General features: G+C 39.5%; 1 protein-coding gene across 2 annotated transcripts; it reads left to right on the forward strand.

The window, feature by feature from the left end:
- The first annotated feature begins 1,235 nt into the window (after positions 1–1,235).
- On the forward strand, positions 1,236–25,244 carry KLHL7 (kelch like family member 7). Of its 2 annotated transcripts, none has more exons than XM_041411404.1 (11): positions 1,236–1,452; positions 5,406–5,508; positions 6,492–6,585; positions 7,796–7,920; positions 9,658–9,833; positions 12,536–12,710; positions 13,888–14,030; positions 18,720–18,960; positions 21,907–22,108; positions 22,364–22,461; positions 24,000–25,244. In XM_041411404.1, the coding sequence occupies exons 1-11, from the start codon at positions 1,333–1,335 to the stop codon at positions 24,281–24,283; spliced, it is 1,761 nt and encodes a 586-aa protein (XP_041267338.1). In that variant the 5' UTR covers positions 1,236–1,332; the 3' UTR covers positions 24,284–25,244. The 2 variants fall into 2 exon arrangements, with proteins under 2 accessions (XP_041267338.1, XP_041267339.1); XM_041411405.1 differs by lacking the exon at positions 1,236–1,452 and adding an exon at positions 1,525–1,802.
- The last annotated feature ends 654 nt before the right edge of the window (positions 25,245–25,898 follow it).

Here is a 25,898-nt window from a genome sequence, read left to right on the forward strand (position 1 = left end):
TCCTCTGCTTAAAAGCAGCTCCCCAGGGAAAGGAGGGGCAGACCTCTGATTTTATCTCTCCTCATCACAGCTCGTGTCAGAAAGGGTCTGACCTTGGGAGCAACAAGCTGAACTCCTTAACCTGGCCAACTAATCTTCCAGAACATGGCAGTGCACTTGGGACCCAGCACAGATATTTACCCTCCCAGCACAGCTGTTTCTGTGCATCCCACAGATAGAGCAGGCATCTTATGATTACCTTAAAAATAAAACTCTATATGTAAACTCTTTATACCATGAAATCTGAAAATGGCCAGAAGCACATTCCCAGTTTTCTCATTTTTTTTACTGTTACATGATAAAATCTGGAAAGTCAAGTGATAGCTGTGTCAGTTTTGTTTATTTCAACGAAGCAAAGGTCAAATGCATTAAAATTCTTACAGCTTCCATGTAGTAGTAATTGTTAGATGACAGAACCACAGAATATCAAAGTATATTTTTTTAAATCTTACCATATGGGACATGATATCACAATCAAAGCAGCTCATTCGTTTTATTAATAAAAGAGCCTCATGTTATTTCTGCAGGAATCTCTCTCCCTTCAAGTCATGGCATTAAGCTGTTAAACGCCTCGTTATCCGTGGAATTAAAATTTGGAACATCACACGAATGCACAAACAGCAAACTCTCGCTAAAACCTTCCTTTGGTTGTCACTATCCTATTCAAAAAACGAGAATCAAAGCACCAAACATGTTGGCATAATTTCTGGGAGAGGGGTGGCTGCAGCTGCCAGGACAAAGAAGTTTTCTTCTGGATCACGTTTGTTTCCTTAGCCAGCCCACGTGAGACCGGGACACAGGCCGCCAAGGCGGGACGAGATCCCTGCAGCGGGGGCTGCAGGAACCATTGCTCGGGGCGCGGGGCTGAGGAAGCTCCTCCGCCGCTCAGGCAGGGCAGCCCCGTATCCCTGGGCAGGCGGGGCACGGCAGGGTGTCCAGCAGCACAGCCAAACCCGGGAACTCCGAGCACGCCCGTCCCTGACCGGGATCGCAGCTCCCGGGCCCCGCCCCCAGGCCCCGCCCCGGGGCACGCCCTCAGACGGAGGCGTGTCCTCCGGCAAAGCCACGCCCCCACGGGCCGCGCCCCTCAGGCTGCCGCGCACGCGCCCTCCACGTGTCGCTGCCGAGCCCCTCCCCGCTCTTTGTTTACCCCGCGTGGGGCCGCGCGCCGGCCGATGGCGTCAGCGCTTCCGGCCCCGCCCCGCCCCGCCCCCAACGCTGTTCGCCGCCCGGCAGCCGGCGGGCGCATGTTCCCGGGCGGGGTCGGCGCGCTGGCGGTGAGCGCAGGCGAGCATGGCCGCGCCCGGGTCGGAGAAGAGCAGCAAGAAGAAGACGGAGAAGAAGCTCGCCGCCCGCGAGGAGGCGAAGCTGCTCGCCTCCTTCATGGGCGTCATGAACGCCATGCGCAAGCAGGTACGGGAGGCGCTCGCCGCGGCCGGCAGCCCGCGGTGTCCGTGCTGCCCTGAGGGCAGGTCCCGCTCCCGGCCGAGGGTCCCGAGGGTTTCCCGTCTCCTGGGCCCGACTGCGGGGAAAGCCCAGCGGAACCGGCGCCGCCGGTGCCTCAGGCCTCCGGAGCCGCACGGCGAGTGGCGAGTTCCGGTTCCTTTGCGCCGGCTCCCTGTGGGTGCTGGAGCAGAAGACGCCGTGGATGTGTTTTTCCTTGCGGGCGGTCGGGCAGGAGTGAGGCTGTGGTTGATGGATGGCCCGGTGTCTCCAGTGAGAGCATTCACGGAGCCATTTCCGAACCGAGCCCCGAGGGCAAGGCGCTGATGCTGGATTTTTGACCTGAAACTCTTCTCTGAACAAATTAACTGTGTACCCTGTGAACAGTGAAACTGCACCGGGAGGAGAGGGAAGAGTAGAGCCATGGTTTGATTTCACAGGTGGCATTTTTGTCCTGAATACCTCTGGCCATCGCAATAGGAAGCCAGTGGCAGTGCAGGAGTTTCGTGGCTTCATCCGGCCTCAAATTGTAAAGCTCTTGCCTGGTCACCTTCCATGGTCTATGGTTTAATGAGTATTAAAGGTGACTCCTCTGTTTACCAATAGAGCAAGAGTGGTAACCAAAATCGCAGTCATGCAAGTGCATTTCAGTTGAGCTGTCCAAACTGAAATAAATACTAATTTTAATTTTTTTTTTTTAATAAAAAACATTGAACTAATGGTACAAGAGCAGAAGGATGATACATGTAACTCCTTGCATGTGAAGAAATCTTCCTTCTCAGACAAGGATCTAGATTGGTTGAAACTTTAAAAACAGTGATGTGCACCCAGAGTTAAAGCTGACTCTGAAGCCAGACCATGCAGGGGCTTCACACTTGGCACTGTCTTGTGTTGTATCTTCTAGGGTTTAGTTGCTCGTCCTCCAGTGTTAGTCTTGCCAGAGGCTCAGTCCAGCTTTTAATGCTGTCTGCACCAGTCAGCAGTCTGGGTCCTGACCTCACAAGTATTGCTGTTGGTTCTGCTTTTCTCTAGCACTTCAGCCCTGTTCTTCTCTCAGTAATAGACAGTTAGCTATGTTGTCTACATAAACCATTTCATGCAACTAAGCTCTTATGTATGAAAAACTAAATTTTTTTTTTCAATGACTTCAGATAGTAAAGACTTAAGGCCTGTTTTTTATGTAGGCTTTTTTTCTGATCTAAAAGTGTAAACATGTTCTGAGGTGTGGCTGAATTCATGACTTGGTTCCTCCATGTCTAGTTCACACCTCTGCCATTGTCTAAAAGGGAATGCCAGATGCTCTATGGTTTCTAAGTAGATAAAGGAAATATTGTCCTCCTGTAGATATATGTGCAGTCCCCAGCACAGAATTTCACAGTGCTTTACCATGTGTCTGTTCCAGTGTGTGGTACCACAGTGTTCTGTGTGAGTGCCTCATCTTGCAGTATAGTGGAGTGCCAGCTTTCGTGTCACTATGAGCCACTCAAACAAGGAGTGAGAGGATCAGGATTAAGTGCTGTGAAGTTTGTGTGTACTTCTGATTCAGATTCCAGAATCTGTTATGCCCAGGGAGTGGCAGCTCTGAGTTTTGCCTGCAGACTTCTCATCTGACCTCAGATGAGCTTTACATATCCTATGCAGTGCTGACCGGTCCAGAAATTTTTGCAGATTTCATGAAACTCATGCTTCTTTTAGGAGTTGTTTGGAAGAGGAGCTCAGGTGTTACTGAGGGAGTAGGGGGAGGTGTGGTTATACAGGAAAAATTTGGGAAGTCAGCAGTAGCCAGAGGAAAACACACTAGTTTCAGCTCATTAGTTGTGCTAAAGTTGTAAGAGGATTTGCAGTCACCTCTTTCCTCATGTATTTTGGTAAGTCAGGAGCTCTGCTGTAGTTACAAAACCTGAATATGAGTTAAAATTTCCTGTGATGGAAATGTCTAGGTGCACATGCAGCTCCAGATATTTAACTCATTAGTTTAATCCTGTAGGAATCTGGGCCAATGGGAACTTACAGCTCATTTTAAGGAGGCTGTTTTTTGTGTGAGCTGGAATGAAGAGGAATCCTCCATGAGTATAGAGTAAACTGTGAACATTCCTGCACTCAGTACAGGTGAGGTGTTGGGGCTAAATGTGCTTGGTGGACTTGTTGTTTGTCTGGAGCATTGATGACCCACATCTTTGTGGGTTTTCCAGAGCTGTTGGACAGCGTGTGCATAAATGATTTGTTGCAACATTGGTGCTTAGTGGAGGTCAGCCAAGAATGAAGCTGGGATAGAGCTGCAAGGTGTTGCTGAACCTGTTATTTAGAAGGTGAAGTGCCCTGCAGAAGCTGACGCTGGGGTGTGTCCTTTGGTTAACCAGTCACCTGTTGCATCATGGAGGTGACCCCGTGACAACAGTGGCTCCTTCTGGAAAGAAGTGCAGAAATCCTCAGAAGAGCATTAGTTGAAATGGAACCATCACACCCAGAAACATCCCAGGGAAAGAAGTTAAATGATGGTCTGTTTTGGTTGGCAAATGCACTCAGAGTGCCCTCAGAGCATCTGAGGTGTTTCAAATACTGAGGCATTTAAAGTGTCTTAGAAATGCAGCGTGGAGCTCAAGCAACAGCTGCATGTCTTGGCAAAGCTTGGCCATAGGATTTTATGGTATCTTGTACTGTTAGTTTCCAATGCTTGTTTTGAACCAGAAGTGTTAGAAATTTCAGCTTTTAAAGGATTTCCTCTGAAACTTTTCCAGAATGCACTCTTCTTATTGTTTTTGTTTCAATCCTAAATGGTTTAAAACTACAAAGGAACCTGTATGTCATCCCCATCTAACTTCTATTTAGATAATATTTTTGAAAGTATTATTTATATTTTGTCCAATATGTGCCTTTGAGTATCCTGTAAAAAAAAAAAAAAACAGGCATGTTTAAAGGAATTGTAAATGTGGGTTATCAGCCCTAGATAGTACTGTCTCCATGTGGAAAACACTGTTGCAGTTCTAAGCAACTCTGTATTTCCCACAGCAGAAATGTTCTTTTCTGGGACTGGCCTTGGGGTGGGTGTACATAGATGTTTTTGAAAGCATTTCCATGAACTTAAGGTAATAGTCCAAAATTATTTCCTGTTTTTTGAGGAAGCAGTGCTGCTCAGTTTTTCTTTCTTAGTAGATATTTATAATTAACTGTAGTATGATTTGCATTTATTTTACTCAATATGTTGTTAGAAGAGATAGCATTTCAGAATCTGTTAAAATTATGTGTTTTTACCCCAATCCTCCCTGACAGCTTTTATAAGTTCTGTTGCTTTCCCTACTGATTCTAGAGCATGACAGTTCACATGTAGGGGAGAAACTAGCTGCCTACATATAAACAGCAAACAAATGAGAAATAAATTATGTTTTGTTTGGAAGCTAGTTGCTCATCGGGTATGAGCAGTCAAACCCTTCCACAGAAGTGGTATTTTTGATACATTTTCTTTAAAATGCTCTATTGAATGCTTTAAACTCATTCATCACTTTGACTCCAGTTGGGAAATAGGATGGCAGTCTTCAGATATGAGGTTCGTGAGAATTTTTTTGAAAATCAGGAGAAGAGTAAAGGAGAGCCACTGGTAGGTGAAAGCATTGCAATATAAATGCAGCCCTTACTAGATGCTGCAGAACTACATTATTGTAGGCTGATGTAAAAGCTACAGGAGATACTTTAATAAGAGTTCATATTATTTGTGACAATGCTGTACAAATTCGTGGGTAAACTGATGTTTGGTAGTTCTCCAGGTTACTGAACTTTGACTTCCAGAAAAACTTTTTATCACATAGTGCTCTTGAGTTGTGTGTGTTACAAAAAGTAACTAATTTCCATAAGCTGTTTTTAAAGAAATATTGCTGAAATATTTTCAAAAATGCTGATTTTTGTCTTTTTTTTTCCCTCTGATTTAGAAAACTCTTTGTGATGTCATTCTTATGGTTCAAGAAAGGAAGATCCCAGCACACCGTGTTGTGCTTGCTTCAGCCAGTCATTTTTTTAACCTGATGTTTACTAGTAAGTCTTTTAAAAATTGATTAATTTTAAATGTCCATGATGATATCCTGTTGTATTTGTCTGTCAGCCTGTTTATCTTATGAAGGTGATTAATTTGAAGGATAAGTGTAAGTAAAGATGTCTCATTTTGTGTCCTTCCATTCATCTCTGTTCACCCCTCCCCTCATTTTTCCTTTAACTCTTTTGATCAAGTCAAGTGTTACTTCCTGTATAATCTCTCTTAATTAATAACTGGGCCTATACACTGTATTAGTTTATCTCCCTTCCTTAACCTGAAAATTGGGATTTTTTTTTTTGTCCCATTACAGAATTTGTCTGCCATCAGGCATTTCTGCATATAAATTGGGCTATCAGAGATTAGAGATGTGGTTTAGTGGCTAGAGTGGATGATCTTAGCGATGTTTTCCAACCTTAATGTGATTACCTTAATTCTGTGATTCTGTAATTCTTTCATTTATGCTCTCTTTAAAACTTCAGTTATGTAGTGTCTTAACTTTTGTATGCTTTACCCATGAACTGTAAAATTACTGTAAAATCAAAGTTGAGTGGAAGTAAAATAACCATTCATTCCAGTACTCAATGCATGGAATTGTCCATCTGTGGGCAAACCTAGTGCTGTGTCTGGACGTGGGGAGCTCTGAGCTGTCTCCTTTGTTATCAGCTGGGATGTGGAAATGGCTTTTGACAGTGGTAATGCTAACATGGCAGTCTGGCTGCAGTCAACAATGTCTAGGACTTTTTCTCCTTAACACAATTTATCATAATTTAGATAATACAAGGATGTAGTCACACCAGTTATCTTGTTTGTTCCACTGCCTCCTTTCCTGACTTGCACTAGCAATCCTGGGTAAACATCAATCAACTCTGAGCAGTTTTTAGGAGGTTACCACTTTGTATAATTGCTTTATTTTCTACTGTTTGCAGAACATACAATAACTAGAGTGACTTTTTGATTAAAAGTTTGTCTTTTAATCTGTTTGCAGCAAATATGATTGAATCAAAATCCTTTGAAGTGGAGCTAAAAGATGCAGAGCCTGACATTATTGAACAGCTTGTGGAGTTTGCCTATACTGCAAGGTAGTTTTGTTATTTAAAGCTCACACTTTTCTAGGAAGCCTGCCAATTTTAAATGATAAAAACTTAAAATAATGCTTTTGTGATTCATCAGTTTTGTTACCATTGAAATTCTTTCCTTTGTTTAAAGCCTGATGTGACTAGACCGCCTATCCTTCTTCACTCTTCCTTTTTCTTTAACAAGTAGGAAGCCCTACAGACTAAAGGAAATGCTGTTTGTCTCCAGAAAGCAATTCAAAGCACTTCAAGCTTTTGACTTCAGTGTTGGAGTCAAATGATGTTTCCCATGGTTCTGTAATTCAGGTCCTTATTGATGTCAGCAGGGTCTCTCTTTGCGGCCATAGTGGCTGTGGCACAGAACCATTTCCAGGAAGTTATACCTTCATCTCAAAACAGGCAGGGTGGATAACTCCTCTGTGAAAGTGTTTTCCCCCTATATCAGCTTGTCCATATATTTGGGGGTTTTTGTGGGGTTTTTTCTCTTTCAACCCCTCCCCCCACCAAAACAGAGCTCTCGCAGATGGCTAGGATTGTAAACAGTACTTAATCAGCTTTAATCCGACCTATGGATGACAGGCCTTTCATCTAAAGGGGTTAACTCTCATTAGGGAGGCTTTCTCCTTTCTTTTGAGAGCAATCCTCTTGTACAGTCCATCAGTGATAAGAGACAGTCTGTGTCAACAGCCCATCCCAGCCACATGGTTGCCTGCCCTCATAGCCAAGCCCTAGACTGTGGCCTCCATAACTTCTCGTGAAGCACTGCCAAACTGGTTGTTCTGCTTATGCACTTTGGGCAAATCAGCCAGACCAGTCCTGACAGAATTTAAACAGATTTTGCTGATATCTGTTTGGAAGTTGAAAGTGGTCATTAAAAAGGTTCTGGGTTTGGGTTTTTTTTCCCCTCTTGTGAAAGTGGTTAATCACACAACTCATAGCAATAGTATAGTATAGGACTGCAGAGGACCTGTGTTAAAGGCTTATTTTTCAGATCTCAGGACTGGTTATTCTTTGCCCTGCCTGGGTGAAGTAGAGCAAACAAAAGCAGTTTGGAAAGATCATGAAGCATGTGTCCTTAGACTGTATGTGAAAGATTCTTGGGTAAATAGGAGGGAAATAATTTTGCCATTTATGTGACTTTGTGTAAGTTTCTTTTTTTAATTGCCGCAACTTTGGTCATTTCAGTGATGCTAATTTTACACCTTCTGTTTTGCAGAATCTCAGTTAACAGCAATAATGTCCAGTCTTTACTAGATGCAGCAAACCAGTATCAGATTGAACCTGTGAAAAAAATGTGTGTGGACTTTTTGAAAGAACAAGTTGATGCTTCCAATTGTCTTGGTGAGAGAGATAGACTTAAATTTGCTGTTTATTTTTTAACTTCGCTGTATTGTCTGTCTGTGGATAGCCATAACATTTGGCTAAATCAAGGCATGTAAAAATAGTTTTTCTCTGAATCTGAACTGTTGCCCTTGCCACAAAGTCTGCTGACTGTGCAAGGTCTCATCCAGCTTGGCAGGATGCTGGGGCTTCTTGTTTGTTAGAGAACTGCATGTGTTTAGTGAGGTGGAGCTTTCAATTGTTACTGTATTTGCAAACAGAATTTTACATGTTTGTAACTTTTACAAAACTAGCATATCTTTTACAAGTATAAACAGAGTAAGTTTAGGGTACTTTTGGTTTTATTCACTTTTTATTTTGACTGAAAGCAATGTTATCTGGGCAGGTTTGATATCATGTTCTGTAGCTCTAATGTGGTCTCAGTGTTACAGAAGAGGTAAACAAGTAGAACTAAATACTTTTTCATGCTTAAGATTTGGTGCTTTTTGTATAATCAGAAATATAAGAGAAACTTCTTTTTAGTGGTTTTTTTGTTGCCATTGTTAGGTACTCTCCTAGTAACCTCTTAATCATATTACAGATGTTCATAGCAGCAATAGAAATGTTTTGCAGAGTATATCTGAATTACAGTGACTCAGCTGACACTTCAGTGCAGCACAGCTGTGGCTCTGAAGGAACTGCTGGAAGAAAGGCATTACCTAAGGAAAATACCACTTAGGCTTGCTTTGAGGCATCTTTCTGCCCTCTAGCTTCTGTTAGGTGGGAAATTAATTATGGTCTCTAACACTTGCATACTTTGTTGCTAATTTGTTGCAAAAAGATTAAAACAATTTTTCCTTACGGCATTGTTTTTAAATTGAAACATGTTTTGTGCAGACTGTGCAAGTACACAGTTCTTTTTTTTTTTAAACGTATTTGAAAGAAAACATGGCTTAATTTGAATTTTGTAATTTTGACACATAGGTGGATTTTATCCTTCTGGTTTGCATTTTACTACTCTGAGCAGCTCACACTAATTGCAACCCATATGTTAGTGAGTTGCTCCTACCACTCTTGCCGTTTCCTCTGTGAGAAGGAAGACCTGTGGCATGATGAGAAGTTGCTGCTGAAAAGCTCTGTGCTTACATGGTTTTTAATGGCAAAATTGGCAGTGGTGCTTCTCAGCTGCTGTTGCTGTTTCTGCCTTTTTGCCAACTTCCTGTCCTTCCAGCAACATCAACTTGACTTTCTGTTGGTCTGCAGCTGACTGTGCTGCATGTATAGAAAGATCCCAGTTCACCATGGCTCTTGAAGGAAACTGGGCTTGGTTGGTAACTGATGGTGCATGAGCAGGTCAGGAGAGGTTGTAAAATGTGGATCCAGTTTCTCAAGCTGTTCTGGTTAGTGTGGCTTGGCTCAGACTTGGTTAAGGTACTGTTGTCTGCTTTGTAATTGGGAAAGAAACAGTGAGGAAATAGTGCTGGAGAGACAGTTAATACAGCAAGTGTTGCAGGTCTGACTCTCCAATTAGTTCAGCAGGAATAGGGATCAGCAGCTTGCCCCTGTCTTAGTTTGCCTTGAATTGCAGATGAGTTATGATACCATGTGTTTTAATGGGGGGGAAAAAAGGCATGGTAATAAATACTAAACTGGAATTTTAAGTATCACTGAAATTACGGTAATTTATTCTATTTTCATATATTAAAGATAATTGCAGTTCAAGTTTAAAAGAGTTTTTTTCTTAATTTTTCTTCATAGGCATAAGTGTGCTAGCAGAATGCCTAGACTGCCCAGAACTGAAAGCCACTGCAGACGACTTCATCCATCAGCATTTCACTGAGGTGTACAAGACAGATGAGTTTCTTCAGCTTGATGTTAAGCGTGTGACACATCTCCTGAACCAAGATACATTGACAGTGAGGGCAGAAGACCAGGTGAGATCCCTGTTTCATGGCAGCTAAAAGCATTGAACTTAACTTCTTGATTTTAATCAAGAACTGGCTTCAGATATTCAAGTGTCTCGCTTACTGATATTCCTAGAGGATATGATGCACTTAGTGCTTGCTAAATTGTGGAGTAAAAGGTGCATCCTAACTTGTTCAAAACCAAATATTAATAAATATTCACATTTCAATTGTAGTTTATAGATGTGTTGTTTCAGCAAAGTTGGAAGAAAGAAGTCACAGAGGGAATAAACAGTTTACTTTGTCAAGGTAGCTGTAGGGCTTCTGATTCAATAGTACATGAGCTAAATTGTTTGTTTTGTAGTGGTTGCTTCTAGATTGGGATTTATGTGCTTTTGGTGAAAGTGGACCACTTCAAAGTGGTGAGCAAACTGCACTTTAATGGGAGCACATTTCTACCTGAGTGTGGCCTAGCCTGTTCCAGAGAGGAATTTTGTGATGGAAACACACACACACACACACATATATATATGTATATATATACATATACACAAGCCTGGGGAACTGAGGGACTTGGAAGTAAGATGAGTAAAACACTGAAAGCTACATGCATTGGCAGTGGTGGATTGCTGGAAGATCCTTATTTAGGGACTAGACATGAAGTTTAAGTGGCTGAAAGGAGCATGGTGTTCACTCAATTAAAGTTTGTAACCTGTAGTAGAAATCACATCTGCAGGCATCCCATTTGGAATGCTTGATTCAGCTTAGAGCCCAGCCCTGAATGATTATTCTCCAGCTTGTTCTTCCTACTGCAGGAAAATAGGAAGCATATAGATGTCTAAACTGCAGCCCAGACAGGTGGTTGTAGTCTGTTTTAGCAGCTGAGTGGTACTTGTCACTCCTGGGCACTTGTAGCTTCTTAGTCAAAGCTGTTGAAAACAAACTGAAACCTTACCTTTGTAGCTCTGCTGTTCTGGTGTTTGAATTAGGTAATTTAAGTTTGTGTGGATATGGCATCATGAGTTCGAAGTGCAGCAGAGGGATGTTATAGCTGAGATGGTGTGTATATCCTCTTGGAAATGGATATTCTGCTGACTTCTGCTGAAGTTTCCATTGACATTGACCTCCCAACAGGCAGAAGAATTGATTTGAAGCATTAAGGTTTAGTTATTTTTCTTACTGTGTGGTGATGTAACTTATGAAAATAAGAATTAGTAAGAGTGGGGGATAATATCAGGTGGTAGAATGTGGTAGTTGGGTTGTTACAGGTATAAATGTGAGTAGTGTCACAGCTCAAAATTCTTGCTGAGTGCTGGGAAAATTCAGATCATGGGGCAACATTCTCAGAGCTAGAAGTGTTGGTTGGCTTGCAACCAAAATGGCACATGATTTACATTCTTGAAGTTCTATTGGTAAGGTAGGAGGGCATGCTTTAACTAGCAGCAGTGGTAGAAATGCTATGTATTCAGCATGGCATCATTAAAATTCCATTAGGAAGCTGGTAGAGTACAGTAGGAAACTACAAAAGTTTGATAATTGTACTACAGGAACCTTATTTCTCAGGAGTACTGCTAGAAAATTGACATTATACTCTAACTTTTGTTTTGGTGTGGAGCATAGTTACATTTAGCAAAAAGGAAAGGTAGCATTAAGCACTGTTAAGCACCATCTGTCCTATACAGTGTTCCTGTTCAAGTCATTCTGTTGAATTTCCTTAGCTGATGGAATTGAGCCTTTAATTGTTTTCTTTGCTCTCCCATTTTTCCTGGTAATTTTGAAGAGTTATAGCTGGGCTGGTCTAGTAGTCCTGAATAATTCTTCCATGAAGTGTCTTTCCATGTCATATCTCAGTCACTCAGCACTAATCACTGTGACCAGTTTCATCTACAGGTATAGACACTGCCTGTGCTATTGCTTACAGTGAGGTTGTCCTGCCACTTCAGAGTCAGTGTTTCTGAGTAAGCTTGCTGTATCTGAGAACAGCATGGAAGTATCAGAATATATATGTAATCCTGGATTTTTTTTTCATTTCTTCCTGAACCAGTGTTTAATTACAAATAGAGCAGATTTCTTGATTATCTTCTCTGTTCTACCTTCTCTGACCCCTAAGAAAACCCATTGTCTTTTCCCATGAGGAGGAGAAAAAGAGGAGATGATCTGGTAAATTTACAGTAGTTTGCAGATAAAAACTTTGATTTAAGTGGTCCCCTAAGACACAACAATAGCAATGTATTTGGATATCCAACATGATGATTTATTCAGGGAACCAGTTTATCACCTCAGGAGACTGTATCAAGTAGAAGTTATTTCATTTCTGTGAAAGCATTACTGATGTTATGGCACAGAACTTGAAGAGCATTAGATTTAACCTGGTACAGGAGTTACCCGCATAAATGTGAACTGCAGATTAATGTTTTTCATTTGGAAGGAAAAAAGTTAAACAGCATCAGTAGTAGGCTTTTGAAGTTTGTAGATGAGATTTATTCAGTGGTTGTGCAATTGTTTTACAAATGTCTAAGCATTGTCTTTTTTGGACTTGGTTGACTTTTGCTGTAGAGGAGTTTTTTTGGGCTTTTTTTCAAAATATGGCAATGGCATCCCCACATAATGAAATGTTAATATAGGTTAGCCTCCAGCAGGCATTAGAATCAATTATAGCATTAAGGTTCTGTTACTTGTCATGCTGTGTAGTGATGTGCCTTATCCCTTTCTCTCCTTGTCTCTTGTTTAAGGTGTACGATGCAGCTGTCAGATGGCTGAAGTATGATGAGCCAAATCGCCAGCCGTACATGGTTGATATTCTTGCTAAAGTCCGATTTCCTCTAATATCAAAGAACTTCTTAAGTAAAACTGTTCAGGCTGAACCACTTATTCAGGATAACCCAGAATGCCTTAAAATGGTGATCAGTAAGTTGACCTCTAGCTGAAATCTTTATGATGTTCTATGTCATTTTAAAAATGCTTTGAAATTTTTTGAAAATTGTTTGCTTTAAAATGCTCTAACATTTTCACATTAAATCCTTCTGTGTTCCCTTTAGGATGCTGTGTTTTAGTTGAAGTTGGATTAGCAGCTTATTATGTGAATAAAACTAATTTTATGTAACAGTGTGACTTTCATTTGTTTTCTCCTAGCAAATGGCATGAACTCCATGAGAAGTAATGGAATGGAGATTTTGTCAATGACTCCTTAGGGTAACTGAAAGTTAGTCTGCCTTTTGACAGGCTTGTAACTTCAATATTGTTCATATGTTTGTGCGTTATTAAAAGAAATATGTCTACATTTTGAATATTTTAAAGCTTTCCTAAGCAAATTAGAATTTTAGGTGTATGTTTTACTATTTTTATCTATTATATACTGACCATTGATCCTGCAATGATTGATCCTACATTTGCATTCTCAGGGTGCAGATTAAATAGGAAACACACTTCCCTTTTGTTTTTAGACACCATTTGTAAAATTTTATCATGTAAGAAGGAAAAGCAATTTCAGTAGCAGTTAGCTAGTTGGCTTCAATTTAATGTAGATCTAAAAATCAGTACATAATTGTTTTCCTTCAGACTCAATGAACAGGATTCAAATGAACCTATATGTTGGTAAGTATCTGCTGATATTTGATATCAGAGTCATACTTCTTGTGTGACACCAAGTTGGGTACATTGTATAGGAAGTAAGGATTTTTTTCTGGTTTTAGTGGCTTGTAATGCCACCAGTATTTTTGCACTCTTAGGAATGCTTTCTTTTGGGCTTGCTTCCTTTTGACTGTTTCAATGCAATAATCTTAATTGCTTGTTAATATTGGATAAATGAGCTGATTAATCCATTGCTACATAACGTGAGTCTGTATCTGTCCTGTTTTCACATGGAGCAGCCAGTTTGGAATAGGGTGTAAATCTGGATGTGTGCTCCCACCCTCACATGCTGCTGTGCGTTCTTCCAGTTTGAATCAAAGCTGTATAGGTGTAATGTAGAAACTTGCTTTTCCTCTTTTCCTTCCCTTCCATCTCTCCCCCATCCCTGCCTCTGAAACCTCCCAGTCCACGTATGAGCTACACTGGATCTGCAGCTGTTGTTGTCTTCTTGCAGGTGGGATGCGGTACCACCTCCTTTCCCCGGAAGACCGAGAAGAGTTAGTGGAAGGCACCCGACCAAGAAGAAAAAAACATGATTATCGCATTGCTTTGTTTGGAGGCTCTCAGCCCCAGTCCTGCAGATATTTTAATCCCAAGGTAATCGTTACCTCAGAATGCATTAAGATTCACTGTTTGTAATCTTACCTGTTTTCTTGGTTGATGATATTAACTAAGACATAGTGATCTACAAAATGGTCTTAGGAAGGAAGTATTCCCTCCCTCCTGGGTATACAATTGGAAGAATATGGTTAATTAAGTCTTTTTAAGTCTGTGTACCTAGATGTAATACTTTGTTTTGAACAGAATGATTGTGTTTGTTTCTTAGCAGTATTAGATATGGAAAGCTGTTCAATCTGTCTGAGTTGAGCATTGATTGCTATGTGCATTTCTCAGCTGCAAATAAACAAAAGGTCACTAAAACATCATGCAATTGGTTAGGAATATATGAAAGTCTGTATGCATGTGCATGCACATAGGTGTTTAGAGATTACTCAAAGCAGGTTTTTTTAGTACATGTTAATTTACTGGCTTGTATGTTAGTGTAGAACCCAGGTTTTTTTGGGCTTTTTTAGTGCATTTATTATAAGTATGCAATCACTTCTAAATCCCAGTGGTTCATAGTTTTGTTTGTTCTTAAAAGTATATAAGGAGAAGAATGGGGAGCCAAGTATTACATAAGTGGAAGAGTGAGTTTTTACAACAACAACAACAAAAAAAAAACTTAGATGATCAATTTAGAGCAAGCAAGTTCTGCCTGAAATTTGTTCCCGTGTTTATTGAATAAAGTCAAGTCACAGGAATGGTATATATTTCAGCTATGCAGACTAAAGGGTCTAAAAACATCAACTGCATGCAGAAGGATTACCCATACTCTGTTTTACCAGGCAAGCACATACAGTAATATAGAAAAAATTTACAACATAAGCATCAGGGCTCTCTTAAGTTATGAGATCCCATGCATGTAGTAATATTTTATTGAAGAAATTCTGGTTCTAACTCAGCATGTTAAATGCTTGTTAAAATTTCAAACAGTTTTGTGTGCTGTGTGAACATCATAGTCAATGTGAGCCCTGTCAAATCTAATTTTGAATTAATGAGCCTTCGGGATGTGTTTTGAACTTTTCTTTCTCACATTCCTTTTGTAAGATAAAATTCAAGCCACCTTCTCTGAGTACCACTTAAGTTCGGGCGGGGGCCGGGGGGAGCCCCAAACCTGCCAGCTTTGCTGACTTAGCTTGAGAGACGCTTAATATGTATTCCTATTGGGAATTCAAATCCAAAAGTCTTGACTAATGACTGCCTTTTTCCTTTATACACATACTCAAGATAAGCAGCACTTCAGCTGGGGGTAAGGAGGTGAGGGGTAAAGAGCAGAGAATTCCTTTCCAAGGGCCAGGTTTGGGAAGCCTTTGATCAGGGCATTTGTAACTTTTCAAGCAGTTGCATGGTTTTGGCAGAAATCTGTTTTGTAGACAAAGAGTAGTGTCTGTGAAAGTCTACATAAAGCATAGGATAAAAGATAAAACCTTTCATAGGCTGCTTGTCCAGGTATAGCACCAAAAAATAACTGAATTTGGAAGAAATTTTGAAGAATTGCCTCTTAATCAAGACTTGCGGCCTTGCATGTGGAATAAGGAGTGGGGGAAGAATGGGGCAGGGAAGGAAAATTTTAAAAGTGGGTAATTAGAGATCTTTACTCTAACAAGCATGTGTTCCTTCAATGTTTTCCTAGTGCTTATATGCTTTCTTGGGTACTCTTAGCTAGCCTGTGTCTTGTTGAACAGCTTTTACTCAATTTCCAACTCTTAAGCTATTTAACGGTCCTTTTCTGTATGTTTTGCATGAGTATTTGATTTTAATCTTTAAACTCTGACAATAGCTTATTAAATGCAACAAACCAAGGATCCAGAACCCCTGCTGAATTACCATTTAACTCACTTTAATTGATCTCATCAAAAGATGATGGGAGGGTCACAGAACAGAGAATTAAGCTTGTGTATACTTTTGCAAGGTTAGGACCTTGGGAAAAATTGGAATTTTGCTTGTCTGTTTAACTGATTGAATAGTGACCTAGTCCCTCACTTCTGATATTAATCAAAATCAGAAATGTAATTAAATTGTTACATGTCACATAACCAATTCAAAAGAGAGGTTATATTTTTCCTGAAAATATTGTCTTGGTTGCAATATGAGTTTCTATAGCTGTTATATGATAAAACTAGTGCAAAAATTTTAATTTTCACTGATTCCTTTGCACACAAAATTAGTCTGTAATGCTGATAGTCATTTCCTTGTTGTTGGAAGAGTTCTTTAAGTAAGACTGAATTGGATACTGTGTTTCATTTGTTGAGAATGTTAGTATTATTTTAAGACTATATTTTCTACCTTTGTTGCGCTGTAACTAGTATTTCTATTGATGCATGTTCTTCATCAAGAAAGCAAAATGATGCAATGGGATAGATGCAGACGGGCATAACACTTGTGGAGCAGTCTGGCACTAATTTGAGTAGACATACGTGGTTTCAGAATGCTACTAGAAATCCTAGATGTTCTATTAACAGTTGTAGGAAGCATTTTCTTGTTGAATTTTTCACAGAATTAAAAAAAAATCCCTAGGTTGGGGATAAAATACTTGTTGTTTTATTTTATGAATTCTCAGTACAGAATTTATATATGATTGAGATTTTGTGTCAGCAATATGCTTATTCTTTTGAAATTACTATCTCTAGTGGCCAGAAATGGTTGGAAGTTTTAAATTCTCAGCAGTGCAAAATTCAACAATGGCAAATAAAAAGTAACAGATGCCTGGCAATGCTATTTCTTGATGATCAAGGGAACCAGCATACCTTTTATGAGGAGGTAGAGCTGTGGTCAGTAAGCTGTTAGTGAGGAGGTTGTCCACAGTGGACCTGTCTGCTGGTTTTTATGACAAACTTGGAAGAGGAATCAATTGAAAATAAGCAAAAGCCTTAAACAAAAAGGGTACTTTTTCACAGGGCGCATAATTGTGTGTGCCATTCTTGTCACAGGGTCTTGAGGCTCTCAGGAGTTCAAGTAGTTGTAATAAGTGATTCAATAAATTGATGAAAGAGAAAAAGGTGTAGCTTTTGGCTCTGGTGTCCTGCATTGCAACTTGATGAAAACAGAGATCAAAAGGGAAAGAGTCACCGTATACTTGCCTTGGTCCATCTTTCCCTAACCAGTCCCTGAGAACAGAGACTTGCACTGCCCAGGGCTGTGTGGATCTTGACTGTGGTGTAAAGCAACACTTCTGCATAATTCTTAAATGTATTCAATTCAAAAATTGAAATAATTCTATGTGGTACAGACTAACATCGAAGAGCATTGCAAGAGGATGACCTAAATTGCCTCCTGCTGAAAGAGGAGGATACTGCTGAGTATACTCAAGTTATGCTTTTCATTTGATAAAGGTATGGATGAAATGGATACATGAACGGAAGCCATAAAAGTGGGTCAGGTCACTGCCCTTTATAACAGTAAAGGAAAACAACGGGATATTTTGTAAAATTGCCAGAAGTTTGAGCTAGAAAGTATGTTGATCTTGCACAATGCACTGAGACATTTTCGTAAGATTTATGCAGCTATTTATTTTGCCATGCTGTAGTATGGCTTTCCTTTCTAGGATGCCCCAGGACCTGTTTCTCATCATAAAGGGCCACATGCAGCTGACAGCTCTTCTTGATATGGGGGATGCTACAAGAAAAGATTGTAAGATGTTCTGGACTATAACATGCTCTGCCTCTCTTTCTTTGAACCCCCATGTAGGAGTCGCTGTTCTTCCTCATTGACCAAGGTGTTTGAAGTATGTCCTTGCTAAGAAAATGTAATGATGTAACGTCTTGTGTGAACCATTACAGTGAAGGTCATTCAGCAGGTTGAGGTAGACCTTCTTGAGGTGGCACAGATAACAGTTAAGGTCCCATACTTTCCTGTTCAGTATAGGATTCAAGCTATGCTCATGGAATATGTGAGATGCTATTACTCAAGAAGTGTTTCTTGTGCTGTATGCTATCCTGGTCTGCCATCAGTTGTTGAGTTTGGTGTTTTTAAGGCTTTGGGCATTACTGCTCATATTTTATACTTGCTGATTTTGCCAATCTGTGCAAAATCAGTTTCTAGGCATCATGACTGCCAGTATTTGTGATGGAGCATTATCTTATTTCTCATGCTATCAACTGTGGATAGCTATAGAACGTTTGTGTTTTGTAAATTCTGTAAATAAGCTTCTAGTTGTCATGGTAATAAAGTATGTATCAGAGCTTTTTTACTGAGTTGCTTGTCAATTTGGATATTATCTTCTCCTTTTTCCATTGTCTTTGTTTGGTACATTCTGTATTTTATTATTTTTTAGAAAGAATCTGTTACTATATGTAAGATGTCTTTTTCCGTTGCTATAAAAGAAAATGCAATCCTACTTTATTGGTTACATGCATTGTTTCTAACGTGATAGCAGCTGGAGGTCAATTGTATTGGAAAAAACAACAAAACTGTTTTTCAGGGAAGCTGTACTGGGTGCACACAGGGAATGTGGAAATAGAATTTCTTAATGTCATGGTTCATTGCAGCTAACTATGTCTGTGTCTAAGAGAATTTTTCAAGAGTACGCCTGAGGAGTATTCTTCAATAAACAGTGTTCATGTTTGTTTTGAAAAGGAACTTAAAACTGACCATATCTAAATCTCTGTGAAAAGCTCTGTTTGAAAACACTCACTGTACAGGTAAGTGTTATAATCTATTAGACATTACTTGTTCTTTGTAATGCAGGATTACAGCTGGACAGACATCCGATGTCCCTTTGAAAAGCGCAGGGATGCAGCTTGTGTCTTCTGGGACAACGTAGTTTATATTTTGGGTGGTTCCCAGCTCTTCCCTATAAAGCGAATGGACTGCTACAATGTGGTGAAGGATAGCTGGTATTCCAAGCTAGGACCTCCAACACCTCGAGATAGCCTTGCAGCCTGTGCTGCTGAGGGCAAAATTTATACATCTGGTGGTTCAGAAGTGGGTAAGACACTAAAAATCTTTAAAACAAACAAAAAAGCACAAAGAAAGATAGCTGGAAATTTTTCTGGTTTTTTGCATGATTTTGTTGACAAGAAACTGCACGTTGCCATGTTAGCCCTAATGAGTTTATTTCCCCATATTTAGGATTTTATCCCCCTTTGCCCAGTCCAACAACCTATTTTTGTTGTGTTTTGAAAATGGTTTCACTGAAATGAGTAGTATTTACGTTAGTAAAAAGTACACCGCAGTTCTTAAAGAGTTGAATAGGGAAGAGATTGGATGGAGCTCTGAGCAACCTGATCTAGTGGAAGGTGTCCCTGTCCATGGCAGAGGGATTGGAAATAGATGATTTTTAAGGTCACTTCCAACCCAAAGCATTCTGTGATGGTGTGATTCAATGAAATATATTTTGGGAGTCCCACTCTTACCTTTCTTCTATAAATTCACAGAATTCAATGTAGTTTAAAATTTTCTGTAATGTGTGACCAGAATAGCTGCATTTTGACAATGGCCTTCCTTTTATACAGCACATGTTGGGCCTAATGAGGTGTTTTAAAGGGGAGGGAAAGTGGAAAAGAAATCTAATAAGTAATGCTTTTGGTGGTGAAATTGTACTTGGTCCTATAAAGGAATTTGTCCAATTTTTTTGTCAAATGACAGAAGTTATCTTCTGTTATTTTGTTATTCTGTTAGCTTGCTTCCACAAATGGAGAAATTATACTTCCTTTAGATGTTATTATTCAGCATAGTAAAGAAAAAAAAAAAAAGGCCATTGGGATTTTTTCTCTCTCCAAAAAACCTAGAAGGTGACTTATGCTGTGGTGTTGCAGGAACATTTTATTTTGTCTAAACATGACACATCATCAACAACCCAAAGGTTGAAATGCAGGCATGGTATAGCCATAAAAATAGTAATAAAGCTGTGTTCTGGGGAATAAAAACAAATGGTAAAAAAATCCTAGAAGGAAGATCCTTTTGAGGTCTGCCTTGCTGCAGAGGGAGGTGAACAGAGGAAAAAGTTGTCATGTTCGGTGCTTAACACTGATAAGTCATTTAATGGAGGTAACATTTAGGCCACATTTTCTGACCTCTAAAATATGTTAAGAGGTCTAATGTAGCAGCAGAATAAGCAGTTCCCAGCTGCCACCTCGTGTGGTGAATGTGAAACAGCACCTTTCCCATTACTTGAAATAGGCTTAACTAAGGCCACATTGGGCAACTTGGAACACACAATCTCATGAATCTTCACAGTTTCCCATGTTTCAATATATGGGGAATAACAGTAAAACTTTTTGATTGTACAGTGTATTTTCTAATGCATGGTAAATAGTTAATACAACTATAGTTGAAGTTTTAATGTAGCAGTTTTCTTACAAATACACATTACTGCACAGTTTCACTTTGCTTTCCATAAATATTAATCAAGACAGAATAGTAAAAGCTAAACATAAATAATGAAGTTTAATTTGCCTGTACTTTTTCTTCAGAATTCAGTGAATTCTGAAATTGGAATGGTCTGTCTCTCATGAATCTAGTGTTTTCTAATTTGAAGCAGGCAATTATGTTGAAAGCATTAATCTGATAAAATGCTGCAGGGTGTTTAGCTGTAAAGAAATCTAAAAATTTAATGTTTTTTCCATCAATTGAAGAGGTTGGATTACTGTACCAGTCCATTACAGACAACATGGCTCTTTTCCCCTTCTTGGATTGATGGGAGTCCTGTTCTGTTTGCAACAACTAGCAGAGTTTGGAAGCTAAACATACCAGATTCTTCCGCTCTTGTTTCAGTGCAGGAGAAATACTTAACATTATGTGGAAAATGAAAGCTTTTTCCTGTTAAATTTTCCATGGATGGGAATTTCTACAACTTCAAAGCAATAAGAATGTCTATTTACATCAAAGAAAAAAATGTCCCACTCTATTCAGTTTTTGGTGGTACTGAGAGTGACAGGGTGGGGAGTGAACAAATGCACACTTTATAGGAGTGTGTATGTAGGAGTCATTTTGGGTCTGCAAACAGCATCCTGTTGAAGGTTCAAATACTCAGCTGGTAGTAAGTGCTGTTAGTGTGACATGCTTAATTTTTAGAAGTAGAAAGCCGAGGTAAAACAGGCACAAGAAAAGGCACTTTTAACTGTTCTAGGTGAATATATCTTTTGAAACAAAGAGAGGAATGATGTTGTTCTTTCTGAGAAAGTTGTATTCAGCCTTCCCTGCCTTGGCTATTGTTCGGTCACTTACCTGAGCATGAGTTTTGAGCCCCCATCTATCTTCATTAGCAAAATTGCTTTTGATTTCAGTAATAGTTTCCTTGGCTTTTGAGGGAAGAGTACACAGACCCTGCACTTCCAGGCAATGAGTATCTACCAGTCCTCAGGAAGAAAGTAAATTGGGCAGAGGTAGCTGTTTTGTGGTTGGTAATGATTCCAGGAGTATGTTATGACATAAGCTATCAAATTCCAAAGGCAACAAGTGTTCTGGGTATTGGACAAGTCACATTGCTTAGAGGAAAAAGACTCATGAGCCTGTAGTGAGTTTACAAAGCTGGTTTCATCGTCACATCTGAAAGTTCAATATATTTCCAAGTAGAAAGAGTAGCATGGGCTGATGACAGTGGGATGGGTAATTAATATACATCTCTATTTAGCATTTATTCCCCTCCAAGAAAAAAGAAATTACCTTTTTCATGTTGTTTTAAACACAAATAGCAATTTTATAAACTTACTTGCATATTTTGGAACAAAAGAATCAAAATAATTACAAGTACGTGCTTTCTGAATAATCCCAAATTTAAAGCTGGCTAGTTCTACTTTTGGAGGTGGGAAAGCAGCTTTCCCTTTTCCACTAACACACAAAGCATCAATTTGATAATTGCTGTTAGACTCTTCTCTTGAAAGACAACCATAAAGATTAATGCCACTTTGGTGGGTTTCTATTTTTTTTGAAGGCAATTCTGCACTGTATTTATTTGAATGCTATGACACGAGAACAGAGAGCTGGCACACAAAGCCCAGCATGCTGACTCAGCGCTGCAGCCATGGAATGGTAGAGGCCAATGGGCTCATTTATGTATGCGGAGGGAGCCTGGGAAACAATGTTTCCGGAAGAGTCCTGAATTCCTGTGAAGTTTATGACCCAGCCACAGAAACGTAAGTGCTGGTTTAATTCAGGTTGGCTTTAGTCACTTGTGTAAATGACTGAAGTATAAATGACTACAGGAAAAACTCTGGTAAGGAATTTTCCCTGAGTCAGCATTAAGAAATCAGTTATTTGTAGTTCTGCTTGAAAGATGTTTTTTCTTCTGCAGCTTTCTTCCATATTTTATTTTCCTGATGATAAGTTATACTTATTTTCTATGAACCAGATGGTGATTTGTTCTTTTCTGTTTGATTTATTTTCCCCAGGTGGACTGAACTGTGTCCAATGATTGAAGCCAGAAAGAATCATGGGCTGGTGTTTGTAAAGGACAAAATATTTGCTGTGGGTGGACAAAATAGTTTAGGTACTTTAATTCTATTAATTCTCTATCTGGTCACACAAGGTTTCATGGGAGTTTTTTTCTGTTTTGGAATGAATTTGTTCCACTCTATTCAGCTGCAAAGCTTTGAGCAGCACCATCAAACATGCCTTCTTGTTACATCAGTGTTGCCTTCTTCCTTTCACCTCCCCACTTCACTGTTATCTTATTTTTCAAATTCTTGTACTCGTGATAGTCAAGTTCAGATATGCACCCCTACTGTAGCCCAGTTCTGAAGCAGTTAATATGGCTAAACCAGGCATCTGAGAAAAAAGTTTCTTTGTTTATTTTTATTTTTGGTGGGTTTTTTAGTTATTCATATGTTTTCAGAGATTTTAGCAGTCTTTTGAGAGACAGGTAAAGGCCATATTTTAGGAACTTTAGTCTAAAGATTTAAATCTAGTCTGGTATTGTAAAATGGTGAAAATTGAGTCCTCTTTGGACTGCTCTAGCTTTGAGATGTGATTTGCTGTCATGGCCAGGTCAATTATGATCTGCCTGTCTCCTTGTCTTTAAAACTTGAAGAATGATACTTTACAAGAAAAATTGAATTTTAATTGCGCAGGGTTTCTTAAATGCTTTTCAAAATGGAAAATTCTCATTTATGAGGTTTTTTTAATCTCTACTTACGGTAAGTGGAATTCTTGATTTCAGATGAATGCTGTTTTAGAATGCAGCTTGATTTTTAATTGGCTACTGAAACTATTCCATTGTGATTGATTCCTAATGCAAAAAATAATAGATACATTTATTGCACAAACATTTTATCAATCCATAATATGCCATCTTGCAAAATATGTGTATTCACTGAATGCTCCTCTTAGAAGTGTTAAAAATTATTCTTACTGTAGTAAAATGAGGAAGAGTTATGTCTAGATTTAAAAACTCATACATGTTAATATGATAGAGAGATTTCTTAATCTCTCAGATTTAATAATTCAGTACTGGAAGTAAAAACTGAGTTAAATAGGGACAGCAGCATGTTTGTAGCTATTGTCAAGTGTAATTACTAGCATATTTCCTGAAGAAGCAAATCTTAGTCACAAAATCTACTCTTCTCTAATAACTTTTGTTTCCTTTGGCCCTTTTCAAAGGGACTTAGGGTTTTACACTTCAATGATTATCATGACAAGAGACCTCCTCTATCAGTAAATTGCCAGTTTTGGTAAAAGTACCCATGAGCCCTCTAGAATGAAATGCCACTGCTCTAGGGAAGTTTCAGGTAATTCCTGAGTTTTAGTCACTAGCTCCAAATCCATCAGAAGTTCAGCACTGAAGGTTCTTCTGTTCATGAAGTAACATGTTTGAATCTCTAGAAAGTATCTAGTGTGAATTTGTGAGAATACTTCTCCTGGTTTTGTATTTATACAAGGATAGGCTGCTAGTTTAGAAACTGGCTTGTATCAGATTTGCTTTTTTAAGTGTGGGGTTTTTGAAACCTTGAAAATACTTCAGTTTGCATGCTCTAGTGTAGTCCATACAGTGCAACATAATAAGCAGTTATCTATCTCATTGCTTTGTAGGTGGCCTTGATAATGTAGAATATTACGATATCAAGATGAATGAATGGAAGATGGTGTCTCCAATGCCATGGAAAGGTGTAACAGTGAAGTGTGCTGCCGTGGGATCTATAGTCTATGTCCTGGCTGGTTTTCAGGGTGTTGGTCGCTTAGGGCACATTCTTGAATATAACACTGAAACAGACAAGTGGATAGCCAACTCCAAAGTCCGTGCTTTCCCAGTGACGAGTTGTTTAATCTGTGTTGTAGACACTTGTGGGGCAAATGAAGAAACTCTAGAGATCTGAAGACTGGCATTCTTCAAGGACTTGGGAAAAGATGATTATTGGTGCTTTGCTTCCATGTTTTACTGAATCATGTTAAATTTAGTATCAGGAAAAAAAACTGAGATGCAGTCTTTTAATTTGTATATACAACATTGTATAATGTGGATTTTGTCATGCCCATTTTCTTGTCTGTTTTAAAGAGATGGGGATGTGTTTTGAGAATCCACTTATCTAGGTGATATCACATGGCATCTTCCTTTAAAAGAACTGTAGGTGTGGCCTTGTCAAACAGAGACCCAATCCAAATATTTAGAATGCCTCTAAAGCATTTGATAAAGAACACGTTCTGGTTAAATGACATTTTACCAAGATCAGTTGCAGAGACACTTCCTTTAATGAAGGTGAGTAAATACAGCTTGACTGATGAGAAAGAGGAGCAACAATTTTTTCTCCTTCATACCTACCTGCAGAAATCTTACTGGGATGAAATGAAGACATTTTCTCAGGAAAGATCAAGGACTGCTGTCTAATAAAGATTCCCAATGTTTCAACAGCTCTCTAGATCATGATAGCTGCCCTCTTCCAGTGAATTTCTTCCATCATTTGCATGACTGCTTATCAGTTTTTTAAGGTTAGAGAGGCCATACATAAAAATTAGAGAAACGCAGTGATGGTCTCTTTGGCATTTTGTGGAGCCTTCACAGAAAGACTTTTTGATTTTATTTTTTTTAATTACACTGAGGTAGGGAATGGTGGGGCAAGTCGACGACAATTGTGCACTATAATTAGCAAGTTGGAAACTTGGAAAGAATTTTCAGTCTATCTTCCCAGGCATCAGACTGTACATACTGTAGATGCCAAACCATTAGCAAACGTGGGAATGAGAAAAGCAAAGTCAATACAACAGATATATTGATTTTCTTCTTGAAAATTATTGTTTTTAAAATGGCATGAACCAAGTCATTAAAGATACTTTACAGAAGTCTTCAGAAGTTGCGCATGGTTATTCATCTCTGGTTTAGAAGCTCAGAGTTCTGTAAATGCTTCCAGCCCACGTGATGGTAAATTTCTTCACGCAGCCTCAAAGTCCAGCCTCTCAAGCTCTGGGTGTCATCGACATTGTGTGCTTCTTCCCAGTTCTGGAAAACTATACAAATGACATCTGTCCTGCTCCCGTGCTAGTTTATTCATAGCTGCATCGTAGTTTTGTCACCTCTCTTCTAACTTGCTGATTTTTTCAGTTCTATTTCTATGAGACTAGTAAGTTAACTTCAAAAGTTGGTGCTTGCCTGCCTCTACCTCGCTCATGCTGTGGATATTTAGTCTGTTTTAGTTCTGAAGTTCCTCCAGCTTCTCCTATGTACATCCTGGTTTTTCAAAGTCGGTGCTTCTTTGTAGACTTGCTCCTCGTTTCCTTCCTCATCCTGACAACTCTGCCTGTACAGACAGGATTAGATGCACTCACGGCCTCCATTGTGGTTCCTGCAACTCCCTTCTTTATTCAGCAGTAAGTGAAGGGCGTGCGACTTTTTTTGTTTTCCCTTGCCTTTTCACTTCTCCTGGCCATGAAACGTGTCCCCGGTGTCTCCACTCCTTGATTCCGAAGTACTGGAATTCTGGAGGGAACTGTGCGCTT

Source organism: Onychostruthus taczanowskii, unplaced genomic scaffold, assembly GCF_017590055.1.
Source record: "Onychostruthus taczanowskii isolate IOZ18803 unplaced genomic scaffold, ASM1759005v1 scaffold36, whole genome shotgun sequence".
Lineage (NCBI taxonomy): Eukaryota > Metazoa > Chordata > Aves > Passeriformes > Passeridae > Onychostruthus > Onychostruthus taczanowskii.